General features: G+C 36.3%; 1 protein-coding gene across 1 annotated transcript in view; it reads left to right on the top strand.

Moving 5' to 3' along the window:
• Positions 1-26237, top strand: part of LOC144970474 (FRAS1-related extracellular matrix protein 2-like) — a 216174-nt gene that overhangs the window by 78925 nt on the left and 111012 nt on the right. Inside the window, exon 2 of the mRNA XM_078910158.1 lies at positions 6067-6156. Coding sequence (XP_078766284.1) covers positions 6067-6156 — 90 coding nt within the window. The remainder of the gene's footprint in view (positions 1-6066; positions 6157-26237) is intronic.

The following is a 26237-nucleotide window of genomic DNA, read 5'->3' as shown; positions in this document are numbered from 1 at the left end:
TTAATCTGCACGCGCACACACACGTCAACATTAAATATGGTTTTTGTGCATTGCAAATTTCAATGGCTGTGATGCCAGTAGCATAGCGATTAAAGGGTTTTCTCGTCTGGAAACGAACATTTCAAGCACTTTGAGGCTATGCGGTCTTGTGGTATGACACACACACGTCTTTGGACTGGAAGCTCCAGGGTTGGGTTCGAGTTCCACCTGAGCGACGCATAGTTGAGTCCTTAGAAAAGGCTCTTTACTGACATTGTCATTATCTCACCATTCTCAGGTGTAAAATGCGGCTATGTGGTCTAGTGGTATGACACTCGCTTTCGAATCGGAAGGTCCTGGGTTCGAGCCTCGCTCTCGGCGCATAGTTGAGTCCTTGGAAAAGGCTCTTTACTCACATTCTCTCACCGTACTCAGGTGTAAAATGAGTACCTGGCCGTTAACAGCGTTGTCTTTGTCCGAAAAATTAAAATTATAATATCGCCTAACAGGCGTCATGTCCCGTCCTACATGTTAAATGTTGCTGTTGACCAGGGACCCCTTGTAAAGCGCTTTGAGCACGTTTAGTGGATATTGCGCTATATAAAAGCTCATTTATATGAATAGTGTTGTCTCTGTTGGAAAAAAAATTGTAATATCGCCTGTCTAATTGTAAGTAGTGATGGATATTGGAAGACTGCTGGTACAAAAGAAGTTTTTTTTTTTGGTAATATCGCCTAACAGGCGTCGTGTCCCGTCCTTCATGTTTAGTATTGGTGTATGTAGGTCAGGGACCCTTTGTAAAAAGCGATTTGAGCACGTTTATTGGATATTGCGATATATAAAAACCCCAAATTCTTGTTTAAATACGTGCACATTGTCTCGAGTGGGTACGCAATAACAACGAATAAATAAGGAAATAAGCAAATTATGAATAAATGAATTAGTCTCTGTACTTTACGACATTAAACTCAGCAACTGATGGGTACCAGTGGGTAAGCTAACCAAACATTACTTTACCCATATATATATATATATATATATATATATATATATATATATATATATATATATATATACATATATAGTCCGAAGATGACGTCACTCAGGTCTTTGTTATTGTTTTTTGCCATCCGCGTTTATGAGTAATGCTCACTGAACTGTATTAACCCGACTATAAACGTTCATGGATAAACGCAGTTTTGTGTGTTGGTCAGTTATACTTCCGGATGGCAATGTTATGAGCTTCTTAGCCAAGCGCATACTATCTATCTATCTATATATTTCCATAAGGATTTGAACCCCAAACTTTTCAATCCAAAAAGCACCGTGTTACCACTACGCTATCGAATCGGATCACCCAAGGCTACAGTTTTTAGAATCCTTGAAAACAAAGAAGCGTGATTTAATCTTACATAACAAAAGGAGTGTCTAACCGTGAAACAAGATCATGATGTGACGTAATGGCCGTATCAGTGCATGACATAATCAGTCGGAAGGTGAATATTTTGGATTTGCATTTTCTGAAAGAATATGCTTTCCAGAGCATTTTATCTTTATTTGAAGTAAATCGGGTGATTTTTCATGAAGTTATGGTCAGATCTATATAACAAAGGTACCCAGCAACTTTTCTCAAATTTCACACTTTCTCAACTTGACTAGAATAGTTGTAAAAATATTTATCTAGAAGTGAAATTAAGCTTTGATATTTCCCGAAGATGTACAAAAAGTGTGATTTAATCACATATGACAAGATCTCATTTTTGATAAAAATCGACCTTCTTACTAAACATGACAAAATCTCAGTTCAAGCCTTTTCACCATGCGACTGATTATGTCATTCACTGTAATTTAATAATGAGGCGGACGAGAGGAATCAACCATACTGTATGTAACCAAGTACACCGGCGCAGAAGAAGATAAACATAAACTGGCAAAATGACGTCACATGTTGGATGTCTCTCAATCCTGAGGTTTAAAAAAATTAATTAATTAATATAAGTAAATAAATAAATAGAGAGATAGATAAATAATAAATAAATAAATAAATAAATGAATAAATAAATAAATAAATAAATAAATAAAGAAAGAAAGAAAGAAAGAAAGAAAGAAAGAAAAAAAAAGTACACTGCCGCACTTTGAAAACAAAAAAAAAAAAAACACGTTAAAAAATTTTGGCCAGAAAACTGACTTGTCCTTCCTTCAAATTTAAATGGGTCGATTAAAATGACCCTCATCTTCCCTAAAAAAAAACAACTCTCAAACCTGGGACTGAAGTTTAAGTTCCATGTTTGAATTTTATTTTTTTTTGTTGTTGAAAGATTAAGGTCATTTTAATCGATCGATATTAATTTGAAGGCCGATTTTTCTGGCCAAATTAATTTAAAAAGCCAACCAAATAAGGTTGTTTTCCCAAACCACGGCAGTAGAATTATTACATTGTGGACGTTAACACCTCTGGAATTTTTACATGAAAGACTGTATCCACCACAGAGTTCTACTATATAGTAGACTTCTGTGGTATCCACACATGTTCAAAATTATGATGCCAGACTACATAATTTAAAGGATTTTTGAAGTTAAATTTAATCCGTGTGATGGTCAATTGTTGAGTTGTAGAATTAATTATAGCAACTATCTACTATTTTTATCTCCTAAAACTACGAATTTTTAAATTTTCAAGTTGGCAGGTCTGACCTGGTTGCTCATATTATTAGGTCCGATAACCGATTTAAACTTGTTGTAATGGATAATATTTTGCTATGGTTTGAGAGTATTTCCATTACATCAATGGGCCTATTACTACTTGGGTAATCAGACCTACAAATACGTATACGTCGGACTGCACCGATTCCTACTATATCGCTGTTGTCGTTTATTATTACTCCACCCGCGTCGTTTATTATTACTCCACCCGCTCCTTTTCAAATTGACGGTGATTTTGACTACACTCCCCTTAGTGAGAACCAACTGACCACTGGTCATTCTCCAACCAACTGACCAATGGTCATTCATTCCCCCATCCATCCATTGCCCGTGAGTTCTCACATTCCGGAGTTGATTCAATTCAATATGATAATTATTGTAATTCTATCTTCGTGAAGGCTTACCCAAGGGGGTGTGAATCAAAAATACTGCAATATATCCTTCTTCTTTGTCCTCCTCCCCTTTCTAGTTCTTCTTCACCTTCATCTACCTCTTCTTGCCTTCACTCTTCTCCCTCCTACTCCTCTTCTTTTACTTCCTCCTCTTCTTTTACTTCCTCCTCTTCTTCTTCTTCTTCTTCTTCTTCTTCTTCTTCTTCTTCTTCTTCTTCTTCTTCTTCTTCTCTTCTTCTTCTTCTTCTTCTTCTTCTTCTTCTTCTTCTCTTCTTCTTCTTCTTCTTCTTCTTCTTCTTCTTCTTCTTCTTCTTCTTCTTCTTCTCCTTCTTCTCTTCTTCTTCTCTACTACTTCCTCCTCCTCCTCCTCCTCCTCCTCCTCCTCCTCCTCCTCCTCCTCCTCATCCACCCCATTTTCCTCATATTTACTGGCCCTGAAATGACCTAATTGTGTCGCAAGTGATGTAAAACAATCAAAGCAACAAAGCCATATTCCTCCAGAGGATGCATAAAGAGAATTAAACAAAGTTTACAATATCTGATTTCCTCAACTCAACCAATTCCAGACAAATAAAAGACTTTTTATTTCAATTCGAGACGATTTTGTTTATATAACAATATCTTTCGAAATATCACAGTAAAAATAATCAAGAGCAGACATGAGCTCTGTCATACTCCGAATAAAACATGTATTTAAAATTTTGGCCAGAAATGTCGTCCTTCAAATATCGATCGAATAAAATGACTGTCATCTTGGCAAAAACTCTCACATCTGGGACTCTGCGGAGTCTCAGGTTTGAAAGTTTTTACCATGATGAGAGTCATTTTAATCTATCGATATTTGAAGGACGAGTTTTCTGGCCAAAATTTTAAATACGTGTTTTTTTCAGGGTATGGAAGAGCCAAGAAATTGGCTAAACGGACGTGAATCTTGTGTATTGTGTCGAGGTGAGAAATCTCTCTTAACATAAATATCCAAGCGTCAAGTTTCTCTCCGTGTCGACAAAAAGATGCCAAAGTTTTCTAAACATTTCACATCATTCGTCAACATGTTTTACAAACTAAGGCTATTTGTTTCATTTAGCTTTTATTACGTTCTCTCTCTCTCTCTCTCTCTCTCTCTCTCTCTCTCTCTCTCTCAAACACACACACACACACACACACACACACACACAAACATACTTAACACCTTAACTTCGAGACTGGTTTTGTTTTTAAACGTCATAATTTTAATCAGGATGAAACTGGATCGCATGGGTGGAGTTTCCGACCTCCCATAGTGGACAGGGAGGTACTTGCTGTCTTTTCTATCCCTCTGTTATCTGTTTTCCAATTGAATTCAATAGTTTGATGTCACGTCGTCCAGCAACGGTGGCCATCGTGGTTCTAAACAAAGAAAATCGTTACTTTATATTCTTCATTCTGGCTAGAACTTTTCAAATGTCTTGTGATCAGAATGTATAAAAGTCAAAACATGATATGTTTTTCTCCTCTGGATACACTTTTATGCTCGTCAGAGAAATATTTCATAAGGGCGCCGCCATTCTTCCGATAGTTTAGAGCCAGTTACCATGCGTCATTACGAGGGAAGTGACGACATGACTGTTGAAGAGTATTGCTTTCTGTCTTTGTCTTGGAATGAGATTACTTTTGAGTGTATTCCTCTTAGTGGGATCTTGTGCTAGTGTCTGGGTGAGACTTTTAGGTGATCTCATACTCAGTACACTGATAGTGTGCTCTTGGAATTTATATCTGTTCCCTATTTAATCAATCCCTTTTGTCTTACTTTGTCCTCAAGTCCTTTTAATTGTACGTCTAGAATGTTTTTATTAACCCATTTTCTTCCTTTTTACTGGCGCTGTGATATGACCTAAATGTGTTGCAAGCGCCGTAAATCCCTTAAAAACAACCAAACAAAACCAACTGGATTGCCGTATATTGTCATAACAGTTTTCTTTCATTTTGACCAGAAATAACTTCTTTAGAAGGAACGAAGTGGACATCACTCAATTCTTAATTTTCGTTTTTATATATCCCTTTTAATGATTAGTTTTCACTGAAATACATCGACCAGTCTATAAACGTTCAAGTTTTACACATGGCTTTGTGTGTCGTGGTACGTCATAACTGACTGGTAGATGTTGTGATTCTTTTACCTAAACGCATGTCATCAATATTGGACCCACCGTCCCATCAATGCGTTATTATTATATCGGATCAAAGCTCTCATTGACAGATCAGCGGCTGATGCAAGCACCATAATATTTTCCGATTTTGAAATTTTCAGTCTATATTTTTCTTACCAAAATTCATTCTTGATCAAGTTTTCTTTCATGTTAAACCATTCGTTTTGGTAAAGGAGAAACCCGAAACGTCAGCAGGTATAGATAGAACGAAGGGTCTTTGTTATTGCCTTTTGTCATTCGCGCTTAATAGATAGTATGCAGATGACGTCACTCAGGCCTTTGTTATTGTTTTTGCCATCCGCGTTTGTGAGTTGTTCTCACTAAACTGTATTAACCAGACTATAAAAGTTCACGGTTACACAGAGTTTGTGTGTTGGTCCGTTATACTTCCGGGTGGCAATGTTGTGAACTCCTCGGCCAAGCGCATTCTATCTATAGATAGAATGCGGTTGGCCAAGGCGTTCACAACATTGCCATCCGGAAGTATAACGGACCAACACACAAACTCTGTGTAACCATGAACTTTTATAGTCTGGTTAATACAGTTTAGTGAGAACAACTCACAAACGCGGATGGCAAAACAATAACAAAGGCCTGAGTGACGTCATCTGCATTCTATCTTTAGTCATCCTCACTAAACTGTATTAACCAGACCATAAACGTTACACATGGTTTTGCGTGTTGGTCCGTTATACTTCCGGATGGCAATGTTGTGAGCTTCTTAGCCAACGGCATACTGTCTATAGTTTGATCCACTGTTATTCATCAAAGCTGACCATCTCTTCATTTTCATTCTCTTCTCCCAGGTGACATCAACCGTCAACAGATTGAGTACGTGCTGAGACCCGGTGTCAACGCCACCATGGACACTTTCTACTTCACCATCTCCGACAACGGTGAGTTATTGATATCATCATCATTATCATCAACGTCATCATCATCATCATCATCATCATCATCATCATCATCATCATCATCATCATCATCATCATCATCATAACCTTCACCACCACCACCATCACCACCACCACCACCACCATCACCACCACCACTACCACCATCCTCACCATCATTACCACTACCACCAACACCATCACCACCACAACCACCACAACCACCACCTCCACCACCACTACCACCACTATCACCACCACCATCATCATCATCATCATCATCATCATCATCATCATCATCATCATCATCATCATCATCCTCTTTATCGTCGTCAATATCATTATCACTACCAATCCGATTTTCCTGTGTCTCTTCAAAGCGTACAAATTACCCTACATCTTCATTACCGAACCCGGCAGCTTCCAAACTCATTACGCTTACATAATTATAAACAGGTAAATATTCACTTGTATTATTCTACACTAGAAATTACGAGAACCAAATCGCATCATATAGCTCAGTTGGTAGAGCACTCGCTTCACAATCAAACTGACCGAGATCGATCCTGGGTGCAGTCGAGATTTTTTTCTTTTCTGACACCATTTTGATTATTCAAAGAAAACCACATTTTTTTGTCATTTATTTAGTGACTCAAAGAGGAAATTACTTGTCCTGTGTGCCTCATAGAACAATAACCTGAGTGTTTCAAACTCCAATTTTCCTCTGGTGATTTCTAACGAGTCCAAAAGATGGCTTGAGATTGTTAATTCATTTTCTATCTGGATGTGACGTTGGAGGTTTTGAAAGTCATCTACTCAATTTTAGCTCAATGTTTATTAGTGAATTCTATATTAGCTTTAGGGGGCGAAGTGGCCGAGTGGTTAAGGCATTGCACTGTGACCCGGAAGGACCCGGGTTCGAGCCCCGCTTCAGGCACTTTCGTTTTTTTTCCTCGAGCCAGATTATTAACCCCCAATTTGCTCACTTGGACAACATGGGTGATTCCTGTTGACATCAGACATCTTGTTTGATGAGTTATCTATATTCCTTCGAGGCGACGATATCTTACGATGTCGTGGCGAAAAAGGCATAATAAAATAATAAATATATTAGCTTTAGATAAGATATGAAGACAAGATAAGTTGGGGATTTTAAGTGTCGTCTTTACGCCAACATAACCAGTTTTAAGACGATTCATCACAATAAAAACTAAAGAAATAGTTTGTTTTAAAATTAAACAAGTTTTTTTGTATATAGCGCAATATCCACTACACGTGCTCAATGCGATTTACAGGGGGTCCCCAGCCAACAGCAACACTTAACATGTAGAACGAGACATGACGCCTGTTAGGTGATATTACTATTTTTTTCTTCGGACAGAGACGACGCTTTTAAAAACCAGGTACTCATTTTACACATGAGGACGGTGAGAGAATGTGAGTAAAGAGTCTTCTCCAAGGACTAAACTATGCGCCGAGAGAGTCTCGAACCTAGGATCTTCCTATCAGAAATCGAATGTCTTACCACAAGACCACATAGCCGCACAATTAAAAAAGCCCCAAAGAAAAATTGAAATTCTGCACTGACACAAATATATAGATAATATTATGCGATTTCAGCATAAAATTTCCTGAGTATGTCTCTACACATCTTTGAAGTTTAATCGTGTTCTTATCTCCTGCATGTCATGTTGTCGTGGTCTGTCTGGGGAGGAGATAATCTCTATACACAGTTGGAAGCCCCATGAATTTGAAACAGTAAAAACTGTTTTAAAAAATAAGATTGAGCTTGATATAGCGCAATATCCACTAAATGTGCTCAAAGCGCTTTACAAGGGGTCCCTTAACATGTAGGACATGACATGCCGCCTGTTAGGCGATATTACAATTTTTCGGACAAAGACAACGCTGTTAATGGCCAGGTACTCATTTTACACCTGAGTACGGTGAGAGAGTGAGTAAAGAGCCTTTTCCAAGGACTCAACAATGTGCCGAGCGCGAGGCTCGAATCCATGACCTTCCGATCCGAAAGTGAGTGTCATACCACTAGACCACATAGCCGCACTGTTGGCGATAAATTTTTGTTTGTGTTGGTGTTGAGAACAAAGCAATACTAACTCATCTGAAAAAAACACAAGTCATTTTGAAAACTGAACTATCTACTATTTTTTTTTTTGAAATGTAAAAAAAGAATCCCACTGTTTTGAATGAAATGACCAATTGAGTAGGTGAGGTGACCTTCAAAACGTACTAAGACGTAGTCTGTTTGGAGAGTTAATAATCTTTATGCACAGCTGGAGGCCCATGAATTTGAAACAGTAAAGTTTATTGGCGATAGTTGTTTGTTTTTGTTGGTGTTGAGAACAAAGCAATAATAAACTTCCAATACAAAAGTAACGTCGCCCAGCAACGAGCAGCTTTTTATCTAAACAAAGAAAACCGGTACTTTTTATTCTCCATGCTGGCTAGACCGTTTTCACGTGTCATGTGATCAGAATGTGAAAAAGTCAAAACATGATCATATTTATAATGTTTTTCTCCTCTGGACACATGTTTATGCTCGTTGGAGAAGTATTTCATAAGGGCATCCGCCATTGTTCCGATAGTTTAGAACCAGTTGCTAAGTTACTATGTGTCATTACGAGGGAAGTGACGTCACGACTGTTGACGGCTATTAGGTAGGTGAACTTCAAAACGTACTAAGTCGTGGTCTGTTTGGGGAGTAGATAATATCTATACACAGTTGGAAGCCCATGAATTTGAAACAGTAAAAACTGTTGGCGAAAGTTTTTTGGCTTTTCTTTTGAGAACAAAGCCATAATAACTCATAAGAAGACAAACACAAGTCAATTTGAAAACTGAACTGCTAAGCATGCGACTGCCGCATTATAAGAATGTTCGGCTATGTGGTCTTGTGGTATGACACTCGCTTTCGGATAGGAAGGTTCTGGGTTCGAGCATCGCTCGGCGCCAAGTTCAGCCCTTGGGAAAGTCTCTTTACTCACATTCTCTCACCGTACTCAGGTGTCGTCAACAGCGTTGTCTCTGTCGGGGAAAATATGTAATATCGCCTAACAGGCGTCATGTCTCGTTTTACATGTTACATGTTGCTGTTGGTTAGGGACCCTTTTTAAAGCGCATTGAGCACGTTCAGTGGATATTGCACTATATGAAAGCTCACCTTTTTTTTCTTTATATCTATTGAATATATCTATGCGCTTATGTAAAATACTCATTATATCTACCCAATAAAATGATAATAATAATAAATTCACAAAATTTTATCATGTAGTCATTTGAGATTGTAGTATGTAAAGATAGTCCTTCAGTGCCTTTATTATGTCCATAGGGGCGGAGTTTATCCCGGTTTCTATAGATTAAAATGCCACCCTTTGGATAGGACGCTAGTCTATCGCAAAGTACTTTCCACCAGAACTAACAGACCCAGCTAGCCATTCATTGTAATTTATAAAAGACGATTTAATGGCAACTATAAATCACCTCTGTGTGGCTGTCTCAAAACGATAACAAAGAGCTGAGTGACGTCAACTACCTTCATTCTGAAAGAGAGATTCTATGCCGCTAATTGGATTCAATAATCTGATGTCACGTCGCCCAGCAACGGCGACCATCTTGGTTCTAACAAAAAATATCGGCACTTTTTATTCTTCATGCTGGCTAGAACTTTTCATATGTCTTGTGTTCAGAATGTGTAAAAGTCAAAACATGATCAAATTTATAATGTTTTTTTTTTCTCTCTCCTCTGGATACGCTTTTATGCTCGTCGGAGAAATATTTCATAAGCGCGTCCGCCATTGTTCCGATAGTTTAGAGCCAGTTACTAAGTTACCATGCGTCATTACGAGGGAAGTGACGTTACGACTAGTGAAGCGTATTGTCCATAAGTACAAGACACGCTTTTACACCTTTAAAAAAGAGCGAAGAGTGAGCAAAACACATCCAGTTACCAATAATACAAATTGTTAGAAAGAACTTGAAAAGAACGATAACCTGTCTTTACTCCTTTTACAGAAAATACAAACAACAGTAATTACCTCCCCTGTCCCTCATATATAGATATATATATATATATATATATATATATATATAAATATATATATATATATATATATATTATATATATTCTCTCTCTCTCTCTCTCTCTCTCTCTCTCTCTCATTCTCCCCCCATCGCTCCCCTCTCATTCCCGGGTGATGAATTACATGCAATTTGTGTCTGTAATTGTATCGGAATCCCATTCAGGGGTGAGCGCCTCTATTCTGCTCTCGCACGTGCTCTGCTCACGCTCGTATTACCACTATTTTGTTACCTGTGCTTACTAAAAGACAGAAGAGTCAGTTGTTGGCACTTCCGAGGCATTTTTCGCTTTTGAAGAAATCCATTATTGAACATCCTCGCTGTCAGTCGTCTCCAATTTCTAATGTCTAATTTCTTCCCCCTTTCATTCCTTTTTTTGTTTTGTTTTTTGTTTTGTTTGTATTTTATTATCGTTACTTACAGTCTATATTTTTCGTTAGAACATGTTATTGCTGTTAACGTCGTTATGAGCTGTCATGAACAGTTAGTCTTTGTTAAAACGTGTGGAAACAAAAGCAATGATCAAAGCGTAGCTGTGAGAAAGGAATACACTTGAATTGCAAATACTGTTGTTGGCAAAGGATGGCTAGAAATTTTCTTCTCTCTCTCTCTCTCTATCTCTCTTTTCTCTTCTTCTCTCTCTCTCTTCTCTTCTCTCTCTCTTCTCTCATCACTCACTTCACTCACTCTCTATCTATCTCTCTCACACATCACATACACACATACAACAAAGCACATACGTATCTCTTCTTCTCTTCTTCTCTTTTTTTTTTCTCATCTTTCTTCTTCTTCTATCTACTGTCTATCTACCATTCATCTATCTCATTATATATATATATATTATATATATTATCTATTATTATATATCTACACCACTATATATACATCTATCTATATACCTTCCATCTGTCTATTATCTATCTATCTAGCGATCCATCTATCTATTATTATTATCTATCTTTATCTATCTATCTATCTATCTATCTATCTACTATCTATCATATCTATCTTTAATCATCTATCATCCTTCTATCTATCTGTCATTAAATTATTATCTCTACACGTATATGTGTGTGTGGAAGGAAAAAAATATGAATCCTCCTTTAACATCAAATCCATTATCGACTCTGTGTAATAAATTAGTATTGTTACCTGTAAGGAGAGGACACATAACCAACTGCCTTCAAAACATTCCCATTTACTTTCCCCTTCAATCTCGGTCCTTAATGACTTCTGCATAAACAAACCAACTTGTTTCATTCATAATTTGTTCAAGATGGAAACCGATTAGATGGGGGAAGACACGAAACTTAAAATTCTTGTATCGGTTTTGTAATCAATGCTTTGGAAAATATTCAAGGATAAACAAATTTGTCTTTTTCTTATCTTTTAAAAATATTTCTTTTCTCAAATGTTCCGAATAAAACTGTTGTGAGAGCGACTACAGTTTTTAAAAAAATTCTTTCCCAGTTTATGTATTGCTCAATGGCCGAGTTGATTTTTTTTTGGTTTTGTTTTTGTGACTAAACGTGCTCAAAGCGCTTTTCAAAGGCTCCCTGACCAACGGCAACACGTAACATAAAGAACGAGACATGCCTCCTGTTAGGCGATAATATAATTTTTTCCGACAAAGACAACGCTGTTAACGACCAGGTACTCATTTTACACCAGAGTACGGTGAGAGAATATAAGTAAAGAGTCTTTTCCAAGGGCTCAGCTATGCACCGAGCGAGCGAGGCTCGAAACCAGGACCTTCCGATCCGAAAGCGAGTGTCATACCACTAGACCACATTATAGACTCACAACCGTTTCCATTCCACGATCAATGAGGCAATGTCGACAAAAAAAAATGCCTTACACAAGGAGACAACGCAACGATGCAATCTTAAAATTATCTCATTGTCTAGTTTAATGGATACTGAGGGTTGAGGGTTATTTTAATTTTTTAAAATGAGCTTTATATAGCGCAATATCCACTAAATGTGCTCAAAGCGCTTTCCAAGGGGTCCCTGGTCAACAGCAACATTTAACGTTGTAGGACGGGACATGACGCCTGTTAGGCGATATTACAATTTTTCGGACAAAGACAATCAATGGAAGGACGAGTTTTCTAGCGATAATGTCAAAAATGTGTTGGTTTGTTTGTTTGTTTGTCTGTCTGCCTGTTTGTTTGTCTGTCTGTCTGTTTGTTTGATTGTTTGTTTTGTCAGCGTACCGAATAATCGCGGTGGAATACGATACCGTTGTTTTGAAACAGATAGATGTTGCATCTTCGTGTTGTCTTTGTGTCTATTCACATTAATCATTGCGTGTGGTTGATGTGTGTTTGTTGGCTTTGTCATGTTGGCATCTGTGTATATCATTGTATTATATGTAAGGTTTTATGTATCATGGCTGATTGGATATACATATATATATATGATATTATCTGTTTGTGTGTGAAAGATAAATAGATATATAGTAAACAGATAGGTAGAGGGATGGATAGATAGATAGATAGATAGATAGATAGCTAGCTAGATAGATATATAGATAAATAGATAGATATATAGATAGATAGATATATAGATAAATAGATAGATATATAGATAGATAGATAGATATATAGATAGATAGATAGATAGATAGATAGATAGATAGATAGATAGATATATAGATATAGATAGATAGATAGATAGATAGATAGATTCATATCTAAATAGGTAAAAGATCGGAAGATAGAATATTGTTGTATATTGATATTTAAAGATAGATAGGAAGAGAGAGAGAGAGAGAGAGAGAGAGAGAGAGAGAGAGAGAGAGAGAATGATATTAATGGATGAATAAATGGAGGACAGAAACCGAAAAACGAATTAATGGAAATATAGAGCAATGAATACACGGCTACACATTATTTACAACTGAAATTTAATTGGTTCCACATGGCCCGCTGATAAACAAACAAAACAAAACAAACAAAAACAAAAAAAAAGAAGAAGAAGAAAAACAAAACAATCATATCCTTCTAAATTCATAATGAATTCTTTTTGCTTTATTTATTTATTTATTTATTTATTTATTTATTTATTTATTTATTTATTTATTTATTTATTTATTTATTATTATTATTATTTTTTTTTTTTGGCCAAACAGGATTTTTAACACCATTTCATTTTCGTAATTAGGAATATCTATCTGAGAACCTGGTTTCGAACTAAATCAATTGGATACAATAGTGTGATGTCACGTCGCATAGCAACGGCGGCCATCGTGATTCTAAACAAAGACAATCGGTACTTTTTATTCTTCATGCTGGCTAGAACTTTTCATATGTCTTGTGATCAGAATGTGTAAAAGTCAAAACATCATCGGATTTATAATGTTTTTTAACCTCTGGATACGCTTTTATGCTCGTCGGAGAAAGATTTCATAAGGGCGTCCGCCATTGTTCCGATAGTTTAGAGCCAGTTACTAAGTTACCATGCGTCATTACGAGGGAAGTGACGTTACTTACGACTGTTGAAGCGTGTTATGGTTATAAGATAACTGTGGTCAGCTGAATTTGATGAGTTAAAGTTTGTTAACTTTATAAAATAAATAGCTAATGCAGAACGTTAACGCGGTTTTTCTTGACAAGTATAATATAAATATTAAATTAAAATTAATTCAAAGGTTTATTGTTTAGAAACTTCCAATATGTGACCCATCGCCTCAAAACGGTATTAAATCGGGATGGTTAAGATGTTGAACATTAAGTTTATAGCCAGATATGTCATGGTCTCAAGTGAGTAAAGAGCTACTCGACTATGCATAAAGATATATGTAGAATGAGGCCCCAGAATTTACTAGTTACTATAAATGAAAAACAATTAACGATTTGTTTACAATGAAATAAAAATAATGATGAAATTTAATTAAAAGAGGTAAACAGTGATCGTGGCAGTTACAAATAGAGATATGAATATTTTACGTAACTTATGATAATTTGTCAGGTTCGTAAGTTTACGTTTCCAGGCAGTTGATGGGCTTGGATGATCTATTCCTCTGATAACAGGATTGGACTCGTAAAATTCCACTTCCAGGCAATTGGTAATGGGTTAATATGTAATCCTTTGACAGCGGGCTCGGGTTTGATCCTTGAAGTTTATACAATCAAAGTTAAAAGCTCCGGCGTCTTAATGGTGTAGATATAATATCTACAAAGTCCCAAAAGATAAAAATCTTACAGTATATATATAGGAATAGAGCGACTGGCCGTCCGGCATAGATTGTGGAGAGAAAGTGAGTGTCAAATGTTAGACCTATCAGCTTTTATAATAAGTGGCTACGTGACAGAATGTAGAACGAAAAGTATTCACTAATTAGAAATTAATTCGAGGGAAGGCTATAAAAGGAAAGATGATCTAATATTAGAAGGTAAAGTTTATCTAAGCCTACCGAAATATAACTGGAGTGAGATGAATTCAGTTCTTAATAAAATAAAATTTAATAAGATAATTGTGAACAACCTTTACTGTGACAAGATATATCAGACTTGTGTTGAGTTTGTACATTTTATTGAGGAGAATGACAACCATATTTTAGGGTGCTAATGCCAACAATTTATATTTTTGATCAGTTTAACATTTAATTCGGCTTTTAAGCAACTGGTGCGTTCCGGCATAATACCGTTTTGAGACGATGCGTCACATATAAACCATGTATTCACTAAGAATTCCCAATTTACAAATGAGGAGTACAAGGGAACAAGCACAGATGTCCAGTTTTTTAAACTTTCGTGACTGCCCCCTTGAGTCATGTTAGGCGTCTAAATTCTCCCTCTACAGAAATAACATCGAACAAACAAAACAAAAAATAATACAATCATTAAAGAGTTATGGTTGTAGTTTCTATGTATAAAGGGAAAGTTTATATTAATGTCCTGACAGCACTCAAAGAGGGCAGTCACAAAAATTTCAAAAATGGACATCTGTGGTTTATCTCTTGTACTCTTCAAATGGGAATAAGAAAATCAATAATAAACAAAAAACAAAAACAAAACAAACATAAAACAAACAAAACTACTCACTCGAATAAGTAAGAAAAACAACACACACAATTCGTATTTCAGGAAACAGCATACATAGAGTAACAATCAATCACAGTTAAAGTACATATTATGCAAAATAACAGCTATCTGCAGTAACAATCAATCACAGTTTAAGTACATATTATGCAAAATAACAGCTATCTGCAGTAACAATCAATCAAAATGTAAAGTATATGTATGTACATAGTAGAAATACAATGGCAAAGGGATGTAACTCTAATTTCTATGCGAGAATTCCCTAAGAGTCGTCCATCTTGTCTATATATCGACAAGATCATCATCAAATCAATAAAAACAAAGAGCCCCTTGTTATGAATTTGCGTGATCTACACTTTTGTACCGATTACCGTTATAACGGGTGATATATAACCTTCTTTCACAGCGTTTGAACACCGCCAACTTACCTCTTATGACATTGGTTATCACCTAGTCACAAGGACCCTATTGTTACCAATTGGTGAAATCTACACCCTTGTAACGATTACCGTTATAATAGGTGAAGTACAGCTGAGAGAGAGAAAGAGAGAGAGAGAGAGAGAGAGAGAGGGAGAGAGAGAGAGAGAGAGAGAGAGAGAGAGAGAGAGAGAGAGAGAGAGTAAGAGATTTTGCCTAGATGAGGGTCATAATATAAATCGATCGATATTTGGAGGATTAGTTTTCTGGTCAAATTTTTCAATACGTGTTTTTTTCCATAGTACGGCAGGTTAACAACAAAGACACCATTGTTACTATTGACGTGTGAAATCTGCTTACAGACTTGTAGCGATTGCCGCTATAACGGGGAGAATTCCATCCAGTCATAACGTTAAACCTGTCCCCTATCATTCAAACTCAAAGTAGAGAGAAGTGGTGGTGGTGGGGGGGGGGGGGGGGTAACAGTACAGTTATGCATGTATCCCGCTATAGTCTTCAACAGTCGTAACGTCACTTCCTTCCAAATGACGTATGGTAACTTAGTAACTCTGGCTCTAAACTATCGGAACAATGGCGGACGCCGTATGAAATATTTCTTTGGCGAGCTTAAACGCGTATCCAGAGGAAAAAAACCCCCATCAATTTGATCATGTTTTGACTTTTACACATTCTGATCACAAGGCATATGAAAAGGGAATGAAAAGTTCTAGCCAGCATGAAGAATAAATAGTAATGATTTTCTTTATTTAGAACCAAGATGGCCGCCGTTGCCGTGACATCAGACTACTGAATCCAATTGCGATGATCTGGTTTCAAATTTGTACCCCGTCGCGTCGAACTATAGATAACACAGGACGGTTGTCTGTGCGTCGAACTGGTAATACGTTGGAATGGAGCGGAACCCCCCCCCCCCCCCCCAAAAGTGACTTTTTATAGATAGTATGCGTTTGGCTAATAAACTTACCATCCGGAAGTATATTGGACCAACACAGAAAACTATGTGCAACCATGAATTTTTGTTGTCTGGTTAATGCAGTTTAATACAGTTTAGTGAGAATTACTCATAACCGTGGATGGCAAAAATTAAAAAAAAAATCCACTAACAAAGCCTGAGTAACGTCAACTTCGTTCTATCTGTAATTGAAATAATCAGAAATTTGCAAATATGGTGTTAAACACCTATCCAAAGGATAGCAAGCAATCGCTATTTATTGTCCTTTTCACGCTACAGAAACCAGGATAAACTTCAGCTTCGTGGGCCTAATGGCAATGAAGGACTAAAGGTCGGGAAATTATACGATAACGAGAAGCCCTGAACAGTCAGGTCACTTGTAGAAATAATAGTTCACATTTAATGTTTTAAAACCCTGGTCTTTATAACAATTCTAGCTGTAGGCCTAAGATATTAACTCACTCAACCCTAACACCGAATATATCCGTAGTTTACCCGGGGTTACTTTTACCCCATGCCTATTTATTACATTTTTCTGGGACATATTATAGGCGTAGTATCAGAGCTAATGGTTTTAGTTTTTACATGGTAATGGTAGTTGAATAAAACTATATATGTACATGCTCGTTTTTAATGCTTTTTTTTTCCAATTTTGAAAAGTAGAAAAAAATCTCTAGGATTGAGTGAGTTAATCTGACATTGGAATTGTGCTTTAAGCGCATTTAGCGGATATTGCCCCAGTGGATAAAACGCTATATAAAAACTCACTTATATATATATATATATATATATATATATATATATATATATATATATATATATATATATGCATCCACAATGTTGTAGATAGGAACAACCCTTACGCTTTAACCTCGACACCTTTAAGTCTGTTTCCATGTGTTAGCGGTTCAACAAGCACATTAAAAAAAAAAAGAATTAAAAATTTAAAAAAAGGTCGCAGGTGCAAAATTGCAGATGACAGTATGCATGATATGATAAATAATAAATAATTAAAAGATATGTGAAAAAAGAAAATGAAAGAAAAAAATTAAATACTAGAGCCAACATAGATTATCCCTAATTCCATCCCCCCCCCTCCCCCCCCCCCCCCTCCAGAAACAAAAGAAAAAAAAAAGAAAAAAAAAAGGAAAAAAAAAGAACCAAAGAGAAAATTACGTTTTTAATAATATCAAGATAACTCGAACTCTGGTGTGATTTTTAAATTTTAAAGTTATCCTTTTTAAAAAAAATTCTTCGTCATCATCTCATTAAACCGGATATAATATTTTTCTTCTGTAAGCTCCAGGAAACAAACAGACAAAACGAAATCATACAGTGCATTTGGATACAATTTCAGTATGTTCTCTTCTTCTTCTAGGTTCCATGCCTGGTCCAGGCTTCGGATACTGCATGAATTATTTCTCTCCATTCCTCCCTGTCTCTTGCTTTTTCTAGTGTGTTCTAGAAAAGACAAAAATGAAAAAAAAACATAGAATAGGAACTTCAATTTGATTCACAAAGACAAAAAAAAATTAACTTTTATATCGCGCAATATCCACTACCCGTGCTAAAGCGCTTTTTACAACAGCAACACTTAACATGTAGGACGAGACATTGCGCCTGTTGGGCAATATTACCTTTTTTATCGGACAGAGACAACAGCACTGTTAACGGCCAGGTGAGAGAATGTGAGTAAAGAGCCTTCTCCATGAAGGACACAACTATGCGCCGATCGAGGCTCAAGCCCAGGACCTTCCGGTCCGAAAGCGATTGTCATATCACAAGACCATATATCCCCACCAAAAAAGCCGCAAAAAGCCAAAACGAAATCATACAGTGCATTTGGATAGAATTTCCGTATGTCCTAGGAAAGACAAAATAAAAAACAAATAGACGAGAAACTTCAATTTGATTCACAAAGACCATATTGTTTGTTTTTTTTTTTTTTGTTTTGTTTTTTTTCTTTTCTTTCTTATTTTGTCTGGGGGGGGGGGTGTTTTTTATTCAGGAAAAAAAAAGGGGGGGGGGGGGTTAATTGTTGTTTACTTAATGAAGTTTCAAGCGGCAACAGTTTTACCAGAAAAGACAGCTGAACTCATTCATCATTTTATACACGATCATGAAGTAACATCATTTTCTGGTTATTGTTTTTCTATGAATCATCATCAAACTACACAGTCTCGAACAGTAGAGGGGAAAAATAAAGATGGAAAAATTAGAAAAACATTATCAATCAATCAATGTGAAAGTCAAAACTCTATCAAAATATATCGTTGTCATAGCTTGCCTTGAACCGTTCACGGCGAAGCAAGATTATCTATCTTTCAAATCCGAACTTCTCTCATTCTCTTAGTCTGTAGCACCTTCGGAGGCTCAGAGATTGGATGTCTGGTCTCATGGAGTGATGTACGTGGTTATAAAATAAATAATAAAATTGAGCTTTATATAGCGCAATATCCACTTAGTGTGCTCAAAGCGCTTTAAAAGTGGTCCCTGGTCAACAGCAACATGTAACATGTAGGACGGGACATGCCGCCTGCTAGGCGATATTACAATTTTTCGGACAAAGACAACGCTGTTACGATCAGGTACTCATTTTAGACCTGAGTACGGTGAGAGAAAGTGAGTAACGAGCCTTTTCCAAGGACTCAACTATGCGCCGAGCGTGAGGCTCGAACCAAAGACCTTTCGATCCTAAAGCGAGTGTCATACCACAGGACCACATAGCCGCACAAATATCAACCTTCAATTTTGCATCTTTAGTGTATAGATAGCATTGGTCTTTAGGGATAAGTAGAGAGCGATGGGAGCTGCCTGAAACCTGGGATCGTGAAAATTTCTAACGAAAGAGTGAAGATGGAGAGGCTTTAGGGATAGCACTTTATACACGACGTAACCACAATTAACTGAGATGTGAATGAGTACTTGGCTAAAGGAAGTGATTGATTTTATGCTAGTAAAAAAGGGATGCCTAACAAATGGCTTGTACAGTATGAAATGTATATTTGGTAATCTGGTCTGATGTGGAATAAATTAAGCATGGCAAAGCGCATTGAGGATGGGGATGAGTACCTTATATGAATGCTGAACTTATTTGTACATTTTTTGAAACGTGATTGTGGCCATGGCTTTAACACCTATCACTTACTTCCACAGTTTCAAATTACTGCCATATTTCTCTATCATCTTACTCTCTCTCTCACTCTCATCTCCTGTCTCTCTAACCTCTCTCATCTTCTCTTCCTCTCTCTCTCTCTCTCTTCTCTTCTTCGTTCTCTCTCTCTCTCTCTCTCCTCTCTCTCTCTGTCTTCTTCTTCTCTCTCTCTCTCTTCTCTTCTCTCTCTCTCTCTCTCTCTTTTCTTTCTCTCTCTCTCTCTCTCTCTTCTTCTCTCTCTCTCTCTTCCCTCTCTCTTCTCTCTCTCTCTTCTCTTCTTCCTCTCTCTCTCTCCTCTCTCTCCTCTCTCCTCTTTCTCTTCTCTTCTCTCCCTCTCTCTCCTCTCTCTCTTTCTCTCTCTCTTCTCTCTCCTCTCTCTCTCTCTCTCTCTCTCTCTCTCTCTCTCTCTCTCTCTCTCTTCTTTCTCTTCTCTCTTTCTCTTCTCTCTCTTCTCTCTCTCTCTCTTTCTTTCTCTTTCTCTCTCTCCCTCTCCCTCTCTCTCTCTCTCTCTCTATTTGTTTTAGCTGCCACTAAGTCGGTTACCATCAGGCGAGCAGCAGGCAATACGAGGCGATTTCATGAAAAACTCCTAGTGAAAACCGCTAAAATGTGACCCATCATCCCAAAACGGTATTATGTCGGGATGAACCAGCTACTAATCTGGTCGAAAATTTGAATTATTGATATTCAGCATTCCAAGATACGACATTCATTCTATTGAATAAAACATACAAACTCATTGCGAGTCGGATATTTCTGGCAATAAATTCAATTCTCAGCATCTTAAGACACATTTTACTGTATTTGTTTTCATTGACTCTATGAATCCTTGATTTGGCTATGACTTATTATTATTATTATTTTTTTCACTTAAAATTGATAATTTATATTGTAAAGTGCCCAGAGCTTGCGTTTTACACGAGAATGAGCGCTGTATAAATGTGTATTATTATATTATTATTATTATTATTATTATTATTATTATTATTATTATTATTATTATTATTATTATTATTATTATTATTATTATTATTATCATTATTATTATCTTAAGCATTCCGACATAACACCGTTTTGAGGCGAGGGGTCATGAATATGGTGTCAGGTTAGAGTTATCCGAGTCAAACGTAACTGGGCGTTTAAAGGGTTTAACACTTTATTGTTCTTTTTGTGTATGACGTTTGTGTATAGGCCAGGGACGGGTATAGGAAGATGGCACTGATCTTGTTTTCAAACCAAACAAGAGTTCACATCAAAAGACACCCCGTTATCAATGCCACTACAAAAATCCAGATGAGCAGATTAACCATTTAGCGGCCGTACTCTGGACAAGTCGCGTAATTAAAAATTTGGCCAGAAAACTTGTCCTTGAAATACGATCGAGTTAAAAGATCTTCGTCTTGGCAAAAACTCTCAAACCTGGGACTTCGCGAATTCTTCTTTAAATTCCATATTTGAGATTTCTTTTTTGAAAAGACGAGGGTCATTTATATCGATCGATATTTGAAGGAAGATTTTTCTGGCCAAAATTCTAAATACGTGGCTTTCAGAGTACGGCAGTTAGCTGGTTAAATGAAGACGTCCCTGGTTACGCAGGAAAAGTTGTGAAAACGTGAAACCAGATGCTGGGTAAATAGAGTGCGTAATCTATAAACCTGTGACGTCAAATGAGATGTTTTTCACATGAAAACGTAACAAATTAATTAGGATAAATCTGATATTTCTGATTATCTCCTTGTGGTACTCGATGGTCAGATGATCAAACCTCTGAAGTCTACAGACGTGCTTTGCGCACCTTTATACAATAATGCCCAAAGATCGTGAAAATCGGGACTTCAGAGTTTTGATCCGCCGACCAATGAGTAAAATGTATGTATTTATATATGTCTTTGTTTTGTGCGTTCGTGTATGCATGTGTTCATTTGTATGCGTGCGTGTGTGTGAGTGTGTGTGTGTGTGTGTGTGTGTGTATTTGTGTTTGTTTGACTTTGTCTATAGTTTGAGTTATTCAACTTTGATAAGACTTTTAAAAGGAATGTGCGGTGGGAGTTTCATGCGACTACTGCGCTAGTATTGTTTCATTTATTATATATACTGTTACTATAGATGGTATGCACTTGGCTAATAAGTTCACAACATTGCCATCCGGAAGTATAACTGGCCAACACACAAAACTGTGTGTATCCATGATCGTTTATAGTCTGGTTATTACAGTTTAGTGAGAATTACTCCTAAACGCGAATGGCGAAAAACAATAACAAAGACCTGAGTGACGTCATCTTCGAACTATCTATATACCTCTCTGTGCCCATCATCTCTTGGACCAAACCAAGATGTCTCGATTCAAAGTTCATTTTAGCAGGTAATCCTGATTGAGCTTCTTTCCTTTTTCGTGAGGATCGAAGTCGATCTATACAATTTTATAGAAATGCACCATCTATAAATGACCATGATTATTTTGTATTTATATCTTCGAGCACTGATAACACACCCAAAAGCAGACGTGCGTAATTCTACGAAAAATTCGTAGAATTACGAATTTTGGCTCCAGCTACAGAGCTGCATTCGCCTCTTTGACTCAATTTATCTTGTTACATAAGGAAAATTTAGTTCCTTAGTTCCCATAGTCAGGACTTTGAAGCATGTGTTACAGTGAATGACATAATCAGTCGGATGGTGAAAAGGTTTGAACTGAGATATTGCCAAGTTTAGTTAGCAAGTCCAAATTTATTATCAAAAATGAGTTCTTGTCATAAATTATTAAATTAACCCTTTTCATACATCTTTGGGAAATATCAACGCTTAATTTCACTTCTAAATATTTTTTTACAGCTATTCAAGTTGAAAAAGTATGAACTATGAAATTTGAGAAAAGTTGCTGGATACGGTTCCCATACATCTGGTCATAACCATGAAAATCACCCGATTAAAATGCTCTGGGGAGCATATTCTTTCAGAAAATGAAAACAAAAAAAATGCAAATCTAAAATTTTCATCTTCCGACTGGTTATGTCATGCACTGACACATAATTTGTGGATCATTGTGATGGCAAATTATTGATTTGTAAAGCTATTTATAGTAGTAGTAGTAGTAGTAGTTGTAGTTGTAGTAGTAGTTGTAGTAGAAGTAGTAGTAGTAGTAAGCTTCGCAGTCCGAATGACGCTTGCTGAGAATTGTGTGATTCAGTCATTAGTATAGCTGCTCTCTCCATCCATGTTGTTAATTGGTTCCATTGGTCACGGTCCTGGGCCAGAATTTTGAGGCTGTCAAGATCGTGTTGTGACTCTAGTACGGAGGGCACTGCAGTATCTCTTATTTCTTCAGGGATTAATTCGGCCTCATCTGAATCCAGAAATTTCTGATATTATTATTTGATATTTTCAAATATTTATAGAGACTTTGGAAACCCCGAATTTTTTAAATTTCAAGTATATGCAGCTGTGCTGTGCAAAAGTTTCGCAAGCTCCGGTTGTTAAACTTCGAGCACGAACCGTAACAATTTTTTTACTGTTAACGAGTTCATGGGCGTTCATCTGATTCTAGCAAAACAATAACTTATCCCAAGAAAGTGAGAGGATAATGACGTTGTTTACATATCCACATACACATGGATTGGGTCGTTCATTATCCCTGCTCCTGCTCGTTGATTTGTGAACGCTCGACATCGCAATCTGCTTGATGGGGTGGGGTGGGTGTTATATGGGTTTTGGCAAGGACTCAAACCAATTAGTTTTTATTTATAACCAACATGCACAAATTTATAATGCTGCTGCTCCAAACTTGAAGAAGTAGAAAACAATGGGTGAGTCGAATAGAAAGAAAGAAAAATGGTCATTCAGATTCGTGAGGGCCATGGAGCTGGCCCCAGTTTCTAAAGCGATAATAATAATAATAATAATAATAATAATAATAATAATAATAATAATAATAATAATAATATAATATATATAATAATAATAATAATAATAATAATAATAATAATAATAATAATAATAATAATAATGACAATATAATAATAATAATAATAATAATAATAATAATATAATAATAATAATAATAATAATAATAATAATAATAATAATAATAATAATAATAATAATAATAAATAATAATAATAATAATAATAATAATAGAGCTTTTATATAGCGCAATATCCACTAAATGTGCTCAAAGCGCCTTACAAGGGGTCCCTGGTCAACAGCAACATTTAACATTAAGGACAAGATATGACGCCAGTTAGGCGATATTATAATTTTTTTTCGGACAGAGACAACGCTGTCAACGGCCATGTACTCATTTTACACCTGAGTACGGTGAGAGAATGTGAGTAAAGAGTCTTTTCCAAGGACTCAACTATACGCCGAGCGAGGCTTGAACCCACGACCTTCCGATCCGAAAGCGAGTGTCATACCACTAGACCACATAGCCGCACTTTTTCAATTTTTCCCTTGGAAACTACGGGCAATTATAGCAATCGCTTGCATCCTTTGGGTAAGACGCTAGGCTATCGCGAAGTACTTTCCACCTGATCTAATAGTCCCAGCTACCTAATCGCTCTTGAGTGAGTGGAATAGAAGCTTCAATTTAATTTCATAAAAACAAAAATCTGCCGTAATCTGAAAAGAATCAACGACACGTATTTATCATTTTGGCCAGTAAACTCGTCCTTAAAATTATATCCATTAATTAAAATAACACTCATCTTAGCAAAATCTCTAAAGCCAGTTTTTGAAAAGAAGAAGATCGTTTAAGTTGATTGAAATTTGAAGGACGAGTTTTCTGGCTGAAGTTTTTTTTTATAAAACGTACGAGAGAAATGATAAGGAAGTTTTGGGTTTCCCCTTTGTCGAAAATAGACTATGAATATGACACAAACGACGAATGAGAGGTGAGAAGTTGGTTTTAATATTCGTGACTAAGGGGAAACCCGAAACGTCGATTATTTGTATTTTTTAATTAAACTGAAGTGTCCCTTTCTTCTATTTCATTATCGTTTACAACTATGCTATGGGTTTGTTGCATAGGAAGTGAACAATTTATTAAAACAGGTGTGAGATCGGTGTGAAATGACTTACTTGACTATGTGGTCTTGTGGTATGACACTCGTTTTCGCGTCGGAAGGTTCTGGGTTCGAAGCTCACTCGGCGCATAGTTGAGTCTTTGGAAAAGACCCTTTACTCAAATTCTCTCACCGTACTCGGGTGAAAATGAGTACCTGGCCGTTAACAGCATTGTGTCTGTCAGAAAAAAAAATAATATCGCCTCAAGGCGTCGTCTCGTTCTACATGTTAAGTTTTGCTGTTAGCTATGGACCATTTGTAAAGCGCTTTGAGCACGTTTAGTGGATATTGCGCTATATAAAATTTCAAATTTTTTACATGGCTTATTTGACTTATTGCGGTCCGCCTCCTTATCAACCGACTGGGACGCCTCGGCAGCTTGTCTAATAGGATTCAATAGTCTGATGTCACCTCCGCCCAGCAACCAGCAGCTTGGTTCTAAACAAAGAAATTCGGTACTTTTTATTATTCATGCTGGCTAGAACTTTTTCACATGTCACGTGATCAAAATGTATAAAAGTCAAACATGATCAGATTAATAATGTTTTTCTCCTCTGGATACACTTTTATGCACGTCGGAGAAGTATAATATATATATATATATATATATATATATATATATATATATATAAATATATATATATAAATATATATAAATATTAAAATTAAAATAATATATATATATATATATATATATATATATATATATATATATATATATATATATTATATTATTTTAATTTTAATATTTACCACAATGTTTGAGACTGTCTACATTAATGTTTCAGGCCTAATTGGCCATCGTCAGGAATGAGTTGGTTTGTTGACTGTTGTTGTTTGTTAAAGTGGTCCCGGTTTGTAGTTGATTAACAAGAACTTCCGGCGATGTGGACACGTACCGTACATCTCATTTTTCGTGTTGAGTGTGGCTTCATGAGGGTGTTTGATTATAGTATATTTCTCTTCCAGGCATAAGCTACATTGTTTTGATGTTGGTATGTATCCTGTTGCTTTAGATAAAATTTTCCATGAAATGTTGTGGTCTAGTTTGTTGTCTTTTAATTTCCAAATATGTTCGCTGAGTTTTGTGGATGTTCTTTTGTTAGTGTTTCTAAATGTTGAGGTGTGGAGGTTGTATCTTGTTTTGAAATTATATATATATACATATAGTATTGTTGCTTATAGATATGTTGAGAAATTTTGAAAAGCTTTTTTTTATGTACATAAGAAAGAATCTATGTTATTTTTAAATAAGGGTATTTCCAGCTAGCATATTTTCTAGTTAAAAGTTATAATCATAATAACACATCTCTGTTCCGTTCTGGATCTGTATAATA

This window comes from Berghia stephanieae, chromosome 4, assembly GCF_034508935.2.
Source record: "Berghia stephanieae isolate SIO BIC M18660-M18661 chromosome 4, UCSD_Bste_1.3, whole genome shotgun sequence".
NCBI classification, from domain to species: domain Eukaryota; kingdom Metazoa; phylum Mollusca; class Gastropoda; order Nudibranchia; family Aeolidiidae; genus Berghia; species Berghia stephanieae.
Note: the sequence above shows the minus strand (reverse complement) of the source record. Positions and strands in the feature narration are given on the sequence as shown.